The sequence below is a fragment of the Anabas testudineus genome, chromosome 4 (genome assembly GCF_900324465.2).
Source record: "Anabas testudineus chromosome 4, fAnaTes1.2, whole genome shotgun sequence".
Taxonomy (NCBI): Eukaryota; Metazoa; Chordata; class Actinopteri; order Anabantiformes; family Anabantidae; genus Anabas; species Anabas testudineus.
The window spans coordinates 13,714,291-13,725,922 of NC_046613.1; the positions used below are offsets into that span (position 1 = coordinate 13,714,291).

The 11,632-nt window shown below is 39.8% G+C and overlaps 1 protein-coding gene and 1 long non-coding RNA gene across 2 annotated transcripts; one reads left to right on the forward strand and one right to left on the reverse strand.

Annotated features, from left to right (window-relative positions):
• Positions 1-406: 406 nt before the first annotated feature.
• Positions 407-2,411, reverse strand: LOC113152200 (claudin-1). Its single transcript, XM_026345298.1, has 4 exons — positions 2,076-2,411; positions 1,748-1,912; positions 1,278-1,356; positions 407-1,196 (listed from the first exon to the last, which is right to left on the reverse strand). Exons 1-4 carry the CDS (start codon positions 2,275-2,277, stop codon positions 1,031-1,033), a joined length of 612 nt encoding a protein of 203 aa, XP_026201083.1. The 5' UTR covers positions 2,278-2,411; the 3' UTR covers positions 407-1,030.
• Positions 2,412-10,027: 7,616 nt separating this feature from the next.
• LOC113152212 lies at positions 10,028-11,531 on the forward strand. The gene is made up of 2 exons (XR_003297890.1): positions 10,028-10,127; positions 10,444-11,531. It is a non-coding gene; the product is annotated as an uncharacterized LOC113152212 (long non-coding RNA).
• Positions 11,532-11,632: the final 101 nt, after the last annotated feature.

Below are 11,632 nucleotides of genomic sequence, written 5' to 3' on the forward strand. Positions count from 1 at the left end.
TTCTGTACTGTGTCTGACTTCTCACCACTGACCGTGACCTGTGAATCTTTATCACTGTGAAAAATATTAATCGTGCAAAGCAAGGTAATCAAGTACTGCTTAGGGCTGCAGCATGGGAGTAAAGTACACAGTATACTGAGGAGTCTCGATAAAAAAGAAATATTTGTAGAAGACAGTATGATGTTTTCTTAAACCTTAACTTGTTCTGTTACTGGAGTGAAGCCCAGTGATTTTAGGGGCATCACAAACCAAAGTGTGATGTTTCAAACAGCACCAGCTGACATGACTTCAGTTACTTTATATCATGAAATAAGAAATATCTAATAATAATAATAATAATAATAATGATGATGATGATGATGATAATAATAATAATAATAATAATAATAATGCACAGTAAAGCAGATTAAAGAAAACAAACGTAGTTTATTTTAGACACACACACCATTATCTTACAAAAACAAAGAAACCAACCTGAAGTTAACCAACTAACCTAAGTTACATGACTTAGAATATAAAACTCCACTCTTACAATAAACAACCTACAGAAACAAATATTAACAACAGCATGAAAGTACGAGGTAAAGGAAACGATTTGCAGACCAAAGTACACCATCAGAGTAGAGCAATCTTTCTAGAAAGAGTAAAAACGTCATATGTACACTGTAAACTATTGAAACAAGTGTTTCATTGGTCACTGGTCGGTTCATACTTGCCCACCAGGATTAAACTGGACATAGAAAAATAATTACAGACAAGTGATTTAAACACTAAATCAGTTTATCTACAAGTACACTCAATTAATATGACATTAATATTCTATTAATATCATCTTAAAACAATAATTGATCCTTACACCTGACAGCAGCACCCTTGTCATAAACATGATCGATTAGATTCAGGGATTTCACACAGACTGGTCTTGTGCGCGATCCTTGGGTGTAGACACTATATTTGTTACAACAGCACAGTTCAACACTGGATTGACTTTTTTCAGGGCTTCTCCTGCCCCTTCCCCTGCTCCCCTCCGTTAGACGTAGTTGGACTTGGAGTTGGTGGTAGAGATGAGGGGGTTGCCAGGTCTGGACTGTGACGGCTCAGACCGAGAGCATCGTCGGCAGCTCAAGAAAGTGCCGCCGGCCACAGTGAGGAGGCCCCCGGCCCAGGCGACAAACACCGCTTTACCAAACTCTATGCTGCAAAGGGAAACAGATACACACAGTTAGATACACACGCGTGTTTACAAGACCTGTGTGTGTGTGTGTGTGTGCGCTCACCTTTGCGTGGCATGGATATACTTGACAGTCTGAAGAATCATTTTGACATACCAGGAGGTGATGATAATCGTCAACAAACCTAAGTAAAGGAAAGAAAAACACATTAAATCATTTAGAGTCTGCAAAATTAAATTTTAAATGCCTTCTTTAACCTCAAGGTGATGTTATCTGCTTGTTTTGTCTGACCGATACCTCAACACTAAGGATGTTTCATTTATTATCATGTAACATATCTGTATATGTGTTTATCAGCTTATTGATTTACAGATTGTTTCTCCATGGGGTGTGACTAAATGCTGAAAAACAACACATTTAAAATAACTATTAATGTAAAATCCTATAAAATGAAGAGAACAGAAGTTAAATAAAAGACAAAGGTGTGTTGAGGGACCGCTGATCTATACTAAACTGTGACCACAGACCACAGATGGTGATGCTTTCAGTCACACTGTCATATTATCCGAACACACCTGAAACCAGGAACAGGATTCCTCCGATCAAAGCAATCATGGCTTTGGTCCTGGCCTTGTCATCCATGAAGTGGGTGCACTTCATTCCCACAGTGGAGACAATCACTGCCACAGCCGAAAGGAAGATGCTGAGTATCAGCACTGCCCTGGTAGCCTGGACCTCAGCTGGAGGAGCAGAAAGGAGGATCCTGGTTCATTTTCAGTTCAGTCTTTGCTTGTTTCTATCTTTGCATTATAGATTACACAATACACAAAACCTTTCATTTATATAACTACACATAGAACAGCAGCAATAATTAGAAAGAAAGCAAACAAATATCAAACTTACGCGACAGTTTCAGGACAGAGTCGTGGAAGTCACAGGTTACTCTCTCGTTGCCACTGCAGCTCATCCACAATCCCTCATAGCTGCGGAAAGACTTCCCATGGGACTGCTTCTTCCACTGGACCATCCAAGTGGCTGCGGTGGTGGTGGCGAGACCGACCAGTGCGAGCAGGAAGCCGATCAGCTGTATTCCCGAGCTGGCCATCGTATCCAGATGCTGAGCTGAGCAGGTGAGTGGGAAATGTAGAAAAAAAGTCAAAGAAAAAAGCGCGATCAGTCACTGATGTGCAGCGGTGTCCCTTCAAATGTCTCCTCGCAATGTTCAGACCGTTATCCGCGTCCGCGCCGCGGTCGCTATTTAAAGTGCGAGGGGCGTGACGCACGACGGCGCTGCGCTGCGCTCCACCTGCAGCTGATGATGGGAAGGGATTCAGCTACCAGAGAAGTTGGGCAAGTGTCGTGGCGTCATGTAAACGTAAATAAAGTCATTGCGGCTTATGTTTAATATCCTCATCAAATATTAAATGCATTGACAATCTCAAAAGACCCCCCTCACACAAGTTCATAGTTTTACGCAGCGTTTCTCAGGCGAGCATCTGATATAACCTAGAGTTAAACTTGTGCAAAATCCCAAACAATACGTCCACATTTCCTAACACTGCACACATAGACCTTTGTCAGCCTATTTGTAATTTGCCTGCAGTTGCACTTCTTGTCGGGTGCTTGCCTAAATGGTCCCTGAGTGTCCAAGGAGAGCTCCCCAGCAAAGTCTCAAATAGTTTAAGGACTCTTTTTGTCTATATCTATATATTTAAACCAAAAGCAAATGACACACACTGAACTTAACGCTGTTCTTACATTATTGCAGATCAAAACTTGCCTATATCCTTTGCGTTTTTACTGTTCAACAGATAGATGTGCAGAACAGTTGATTGCACAAAGTCAAGCTGACCCTGTATTCATATACAAGGAACACATTCTCATTATTCACCACCATCTATCACATCCACTAAAACAAGTTCAAATGTTTAGTGTTCAGTGTTTCTGCATTTGTCTTCATGCATAAATAAATAAATAAATATTCTGAGCATGATGCAATACCTGTGTAAGTGTGTGCACTGAGATATGTAAACATAACGACAGAAACAGAAGCATAAATGACAAAAAAAACCTATAAATACAAGCAGAGCTGAGTGAAGGTGAGTGATAGCTGTTGTTTTCCTCTGTGATTTCTAGCAGCAAATTCCTCTGTCAAAACAAACAGGCTTCATTTAACTCAGACAATTATCACATTATATGGCCATATTTGGTGGTGGGAACGCCAGTGTGTAAACATGCGGTTTCTGTTAGATTGGATCAGTGTCCACCCTTTTCCTGAAAGAAATCAACAGATTTTGCCGCAATTAGGGTCACAGCTGAGATCCGAGTCTGCCAAAGACAAGTTGTTCTGCATCCATCTCTTACAAGGTTTCAGTTTATTATTTAATTTTCTTTTTCACTTCCATTGTTCAATATCACTTTTAAGGTCTGCCAAGGTCAAACTTTTTTTTCCAAGGATTTGCTGCTGTATCTTTGCAGCCTGCAAGCAGCACCGGATGGTCGGTGACAATATCAGGAAAAGTATCCTAACTTCCCTGCGCTTCTCTAAACCTTTCATCAAGTGTTTAAATTGGTTAAAATGCGTAACACGCACAGCAACAGGCTTCCTCTCATATTATGCTGTGTGCTGGAGCACACGCAAATGTGTCACAGCCTGTTCTTCCACACGTAGGATGTGGTATTTCTAAAAAGGCTGCACCTCATAAATGTTAGTTCTCTAAAATGTTTAATGACTGACTCACAACTCAGGAGGGTTTGATGACAAAAGCATGATAATAATTTGTAATGGTGATTCTGCAATAGTCTGTCACGATATTACTATTGTAACAGGTGGTGGAAAGAATAGCCACACAGTATATCCGTCATAATGAAGACTCATAAAACTCATTAACAGACATTACGGTAGATAACACAATATAAAAGAATGGAGATCAGTTGTACCCAGACTGCAGCGGTTTAATGTCTTCACTGTCTTTAATATAAAATCTGACACAGTGAGAAATTTGTCTATATCTTAGAAAACATTCTCTGAGCAGGTATAGTTGTTGTCAGCTGCAGCAGATACCACCTCTCCACCAAGCATTTGACTTGCATCTTCATTGTGTTCTTTAGTCTGACAGATACCACTAATCTTCATTTGTAAATCCATTTTGCACATTTTGGTCCAATTCTTCTTCATGGACTCTCTATCGTTGACTTTGTTTCAAAGTCCTGTTTTCAGTCTCACAGCTGCTTCCATTACCGGCCAATTCCTGTCTTCATTCTTGGACAGGAAGGTGGGAAGACAGGAAGAACGCACAAAGTCCATACAAAAAGACTAAAGCGATCCCAAGAGAACCCGCGACCTTCTTTAGATAACCACTGCTCCACCACATGGACAAAACTCCTTCTTTTCCTTATTCTGTATATGTGCTTGCCTGCAACCTGATGCTGCCATGTTTATTGTAACTAATATCTTATTATGAATATTGTTAACACTGTATGTTCATGTGTTGATGCTGCATGTCATTTCTGCAGGTAACAGTTTGATAAAAATATTTTTTTATTCATACAAATGTGCCCATAATTAGAAAAAAACTGTAAATATTTATTAGTTTAGTATTTTGGACATATACTGTAAAGACTCATCATGAGTGACACTGCTGTGATTTATCTTGAGACGTCACATTGTGGGGATGTTTAACAGTTTGCAACCAAAGTTCAATCACGCCTTTACACCCTTTTAGTTTCTATTTCCTATAAGATGTCATGAGGTAAAGAGGTCACACAGTCTGTGTGCACATACAACATTAGTCACTAAGCATGATTCAAAACATGGGAGGGGTCACTGTGCACGACAGCTTCCAGTATGGGAAAGTAGGACAGAGTGATTCGGCTGTATGATCAGCAGATAAACCCACTCCCCTCAAAGCGTCATTTACAGTCTGATTCTGAGACAAGGACCTTTGGGAAAAACTCCAATGTGACACAAAAGACATCCGGTACAAATAGGTGTCACAAACTACGAGGAAATGTGACTTTGTGAAAAAAACAAATGTAGTAAATGTCCTTAAGAAGTTTTTTTTAATTAGTGCCATGTGTCGAATTTTAAAACAAACGTCTCCGATACTTTAAGTTTATGAAGTAAAACCTGCAAAACTGTTCACATTTGCATCAGTCTCAGCTGCACTTTGTTAGAAGATTAATCAGGGTAAACTAACATACACAACACACATGTATCTACGTCACAAGTAGTGGAAAGTAACTCACTACATTTACTTAAGTAATGCACTTAAATACAAGTTTAAGGAATTCTGCTTTATTTATGTTTTTCCACCTGTTCAGTGGCAAATATAATACTTTTACTCTGCTGGATTTCTTCGCTAACTAAAGTTACTAGTACCTTTTCAGATTCAGAAAACAGTGCAGTAGATAAATAAACAGTCGTGTACAGTATGTAAAGTAATTCATATTATAATTATTAAACAGCACATTAGGTAAATTCAATCATAAAAATATTCAATAATAATAATAATCCAATAAGAGACTTTTCATTAACGTCAAAGGAGCCACTCTGCGTACTTTTGGTACTTTTGTATTTTTTATAGACCTGGACTTTTACTTGTCATAGAGTAATTATTTTTTACTCATCTTGTGAGGTCTTCAACACTGAGCACGGCTGTAGGCCTTTAGTCTACACAAATGTATTCATTTGACCTCTGCTTGACCCCCTGAATAGATAAAGACAAACATTAGGAAGTGAGAAGAGCAATCGTGAACGTGTAATAACTACAATATGTGGTCATGATGCAGACATCCCTGACCTGCCTTTCCAAGGAAAGAGGCTGTTATTCCGCTCTACTCCAGTTTATCAAAAAGGGCAGACTGAGACTGTTTCCTGGAACTAATACAAATCTGAATGTTTTGGTAGTGAAATAATAATAATAATGAAATAGTGTTAAATGCTGTGTTTAAAAAGCGCCGTGCAGGTTGTTCTTTGAGGAAACTTTGGTCTCTCGAGATCAGTTGTAAACTTTTCATTGTTTTCTACTAACTCTTGGAGCCCAGTTCTCTTCATACCATGGCGCTGTGTTGGGGTAGCAGCATTGCCACAGTTTTCTTATGCACTGAGCTCTTAAATGTTTATTTTTTTAGTTTTTTACTTGATTTGTTGTTTATGCTCACGTGGCCACAGCAGTCCAGCTGTGCAGCTTCTATCACCAACACAGTGGGGTGTCACATCTTAGACTAGAAGTAAAATTCACGTGCTCTAAACAAACAAATCCACATTGAGCGCAGGTTGTCATGATGACTGTTATAAAGATTTTTCCTGCTCCAGTGTAAAAGAATGGAGGTCCTCTTCACTCCCTTACCTCTTAATTTCATTAAGCAGCATGGCTTCCTGCGAGTGCTGCCCACTGCCCCCGATCATCATACAAAAGGAGGAAGCATGTATCGGGGAGGAACTACAGCGTAATCTCGTATCTGGGAAAAGAGGCGCGACAGTGGAATTAACTATACACCACAATATTTTTTCAGCTGAGTTGCTAAGAAGAGAGGAGTTAGTAGGAAAGTAGGTTAAAGCCAAGAATGTGGAGGGCAGGGCGGAAACTTTTAGTGGGGCAGGTGGTCAAAATGAAAAAGAATTTAACACCATACACCAGCATAATTTACAGCATAAGGTGTTAAATTATAGCAACCTGTATTCAATGTTTTGGTCGGCCAAACTTAACAAAAAAGCTCATTTCTTTTCTGACTTAGGACTTGCCCTCTGCTGCAAGTTCCCAGAGAATTGAATTTGATGTATATTTGGAAAATCTTTATTTTTGTTTCTGTCAGTCTGCGTCTACAAACGTAACTAGTTGTGTCTCTGTATTCAAATTATTTTACAGCAGGTTGCAATCCTATGCTTTACACAGGATACACCCAATATCTAGTTGTTACATAATACTTCACTAGTACACAGCATGAGTCAGTCGACAAGGTCTGAGAAGCAAGCTCAGTGTTTCCACAGTGCAAAATATGTGAGGAAGATGCCATCTAGTGGCCCCTAGAGCGAGAGACCCACCAAGTAACCGGGACACGCTCAGGGACTCGTGACTCGTTTCTAATGTTGACTTTATGTCATTGTTGTCACTTTATAGTTTGAACTAAATGTAAATGTGGACCCCAGCCATTAGTTTGCACCTGCTCTATTACCAAAGTTCATATAGTAGCACAAAGTAGCATCAATCTGGAACTTTTAAAGGAATTGCAGATAAACAGTGAGACTCTGCCGTAGTGCTGTAATCAAAGGGTAAAATGTAATTATTTTTATAATATCTTTATAGATCGTGGTCTGTAAGATGCTACTTGACTTATTGCAGTAAGTGCTGCAACATTATAGATCAAAGTAAATGAATCCAGATGAATCCATTAAAGTTACAGCTGAAAACCTGCTGATAGTAAATAAAGTGACACAAACAATGAACAGGAGAAGGTTTTGAATATCGTACAGCATTTACATTTATCTCTGTTTCCTTGTGACACTGATATCATGCACTGTTGTTATGTAATGACATGTCACAACACCCAGTGTTGTTTGGATGCCAATAAGCTTTTCGCTCATCAAACACTGGTGAAACAAATAAATTAATGAGAACTACATTCCACCAGATGTTTCAGGGCCAACGCTGGTCATCTTATGTAACTGCCATTGTCTAGTTCATTGGAGACGTCGATACTTTTCCAGTAAATTGTCGTGACTGACTGCTGGGACGAAGTAAAAAAAAAAGCTGCGATACCACACGACATGCTGCGTTTCTGTGCATGGTGACATTTCTGCATCAGCTGAAGTCGGTGTTGTGTCTTTTACTCTGATTTCTCTGTGTGTCATTGATGTTTTACTTTGTCTGTTGTTGCTGTTCAGGATTCTCATCATGAACATGAGTATTCATGAAATTTGAGGCAGAAATAAAGATGTCAGGTATATAAGGAAAGCATCAAGAGAGATGTTTTCCATAACAAAGTCAAGTGTAAAATGAAATTGGCACATTTCCTTCTCCCCACAGCTTCACTGGTGCAGTGTAGTCAGTGCTGCATCTCGTCGACAGACCGTGTCTAGTGACCAGTGACAGTGCTAAAAGAGCTGCACTCCTTTTATCATATGCAAACATCTCACATATACTATTAAAATGCTGAGCATCGCTAGCAGATAGACACGTTGCTTTACAGGAGAGTAAAGCACATCAGTGGTCTTTAACAGGAACATGACGTTTTTACAAACCTCACTAAACCCCATAAACTACAGAAAACAGCATACTGTCTAATGTAGGCCTGTGTTAGGGTCAGGCCTCATCCAGCAGAAGGAATCCCAGCAGATCTACTTGACGGCAAACATTTGGATAAAAAAAAAAGCACAATAACATTAACGATGGCTCTGTTCCTGCTGTCACAGTGAGTCAGCATGAACATTATCAGGAACCTGAAACTGAAGCATCTAAAGGCAATTTAGCCACTGATCTTTATTGTGTTATTTAGACAAGTGCTTTTCTAATTGTGGTGGTAAATGGTTTCTGTGTACACTTTAAAAAACGCAGGATATTCCTTCTATTTCCTAGTGTTTTAGTTTATATTGTCAAGTCTTGTTGTGTCGTGTCTGTGTACTGCTGCTTTATTTATTTTTTTAACATTCACTCTCTTTACATCTTTCTTGTTTTTAAGTACCACTTCATTAATATTCTAGAAGAAATTCAGCAGTACAGGTCTCTGTCCTTTTGTGCAAGCTTAAACAAAGCACCTAAGGATTGCCTTGGCATGTATGCGAGGGTGACTCCCTTCACAGATAGACCTAGGTGCTGCTCCAAACCAGTCAGATGTCATTCCTGCATGAGAGTACAGAGCGCCTGGGGCAAAACGGCCTGCTTAAATTTTTACATCCCACGATGAGAATATTTGCTTTTGTCCACATGCAAACATTCAAGAGTTGTTGCTTTCTGCAGTCTCATTATAAACTTCAATATATAACCGTATAACCTACAAAGTCACTGTGAACACGAGTAAGGACGCAGAAAGGGGCTTTGAGCCAAGAATAGATAGATGAGGGGACCATTATGCATGTGACCCCATGTCATATGGTGCATGTTCATGTTATACTGCTATATGCTTTTCTCCACATAGACAGGTGAGTCAACCTTCAGGTAAAAGCACTGGTTTTTATGTCATGTCAGTGATTTTGATATTGACTTTGGACTAGATCCTGTCTGCTTCAACATGTGGCTCTAGAGGCACCAGAGGATCCTCTCAGTGGAGGATTAATACAGAAAGAGATAAGGAAGTGGTTCCATTAATAAAACCTAAAGCAGAAACGTGTGGGATAAATAACTGGTTGGAGAAACTCTTATCTATTTAACACATCAAACCATGAGCGATAATGAATAAGATCCATTTTTTTTTATTTGTAGATTGCAATGAAAAGAGGGGTTTGGCTGTTTTCTGTTGAGGTCTGGATCAGTTTAGCCTCTGACTAAATAGTTCCCTGACTACCTCTACCGGTTTTTCCTGAAGATGAGCCCCAGGCTGTGAGTAAGAGAGAGAGAGAGAGAGAGAGAGAGAGAGAGAGAGAGACAGAAGAAACACACAGTTTGTTAAAATAAAGATAGCTACTGCTTTTTTTTTTTTTTTTTTTTTTGTCATAATTCTCTCAGGACATTTACATTTTTCACAGAAACACCAAAGCTGGATAGAGACACATTTGTGCTGAAGGTAATTTCTCTCTCTCTCTCTCTCTCTCTCTCTCCCTCCCTCTCTCATTAACAAGTGGGTGTGTCTTCATGTCTCAACACAGCATGCTCCACTTGATAGACAGCTGCACTCACCTTTTTACCTGCCAGGTGAAACACGAAGAAACGCTCAGTCCTCAGACTTAATTCACTTCACTTATCGAATCCAGCAGCTCGTGTTCACCGTTCTCAGGCCGCGTGACGCTGACCAGGACAGGTGAGTGGGGTTTCTTGCAAATATATTGTTCTCTTTCTGTTGTTCTTCCTATTTCTGGTGCATGTCACCGTGTTCTTTCCAGTTTCACCTGTCACTGCTGGCCTTCGACTCCCTGACGCTTATAATGTAGCACACAGTGAGTCACTATTACACTGAGTCTGAGCCTGAACATAAATTCATATTTGCACTTTTTACTGTACATGTTTTGGTGTAGGAAGGGCACAAACAAGCAGGTACTTATGACATATTTCCACCCGCACACAGCTTCCATAGTAATGTTGATATACAAAACAATAACTCTTGCTTCTTTTCACAGGATTACTTTGCAGCACTTCTGTTGCCCGCACAGCTGGAAACTTTGCCTGGGAATTTCTGTGCCTAAAAATTTCAGTCATTGTTTCTGGTCGTGTGTGTAATGTGCATTCAAGACCAAACACGGATTTCAGAGTGGACCTTTGGGTGGATCTTTGTTGGGAGACTCTTTCAGGCTCAGGTGCTAAATTGAACTCTCCTGAAAATGATTAATGTTTGTCCAGGAATCACAAAGAAGATCTACAGAGTCATGCCAGGATTTGGCAGTATCTGTTGAGGAAGGACTGGGAAACTCATCTAACTAGCATATGCTTACAGACTTTGTCTAATCTTCCTGTAAATGCATCCTGTTTTTTTTTTTTAAGCAATGATTTTACGATTCACCACTAACTATAGAACTGCTGGAGAAAGAAATCTCTTTTCTGATTGAGATAAGCTTTTTGCCCAGCAGCCGCTGCCACTTTTCTGGTTGTGGAGGTGCAGCTACCAGTAGTTTTGGTTGTGACATATACCACTGAGGGCATGGCAGTGGTGTTACCACATGCAGACGAAGCATCACTATGTCAGGTATGTTGGTGAACCAGCTCCAACAGCCGATGATGGGTGTAACTGCGCTTTTCTTTGAGAGTATCGTGATTAATTAAAAACGCTGACGGGAAGACCGATGGTGAGAATTTCATACAAGGAAGCTATTGCACCGTGAGAAGACTGAGCACAGGTGATTTTACAAAAAGGAGATAGAAAAAACAAAGGAAGTTGTTTCCTTTTTTTATGATTTTTATGTCATGGTTCAAGTAAATATATGCTTGTGTATCTGCTCTTGAGCAAATAACGATGAGAAATGGTGAACTGACAAGGATTCCCTGTCTCAGCACATTATCTAACTGAGAAACTATCTGAACCTGGATATAGGTCAGCAACACAATTTAAAATGTTAAACTCTTGTTCCCCTAGGCCTAAACTTTCAGCAGGTCAGTGACAGCGGAGATGGAGCTTAAAACAATTTGACTGGTGTGGGCAGTTTGCCTATTCTTGGCAAACTACTACAAACCTGTAGTACAAGTACAGTGTGTCATCTTTGTAGGTAAGAGTCTGGCAAGGGTAAAAAGGGTAACGACATCAGTTGGAGCCATAAATTAAATTAAAGGTTTGCACTGAGCAGTGGCGTGTGGTTCAGTTGACTAATTGTGAGT

Bases quoted from the DNA above. Each gene is read 5' to 3' on its own strand.
- LOC113152200 (XM_026345298.1), bottom strand. From the start codon at position 2,277: ATGGCCAGCTCGGGAATACAGCTGATCGGCTTCCTGCTCGCACTGGTC. The intron at 1,357-1,747 runs GTGTGTTCGGAT...TCCTTTACTTAG, and splicing joins AATCCTGTTCCTGGTTTCAG to GTTTGTTGACGATTATCATC. The intron at 1,197-1,277 runs GTGAGCGCACAC...TTCCCTTTGCAG, and splicing joins TATATCCATGCCACGCAAAG to CATAGAGTTTGGTAAAGCGG.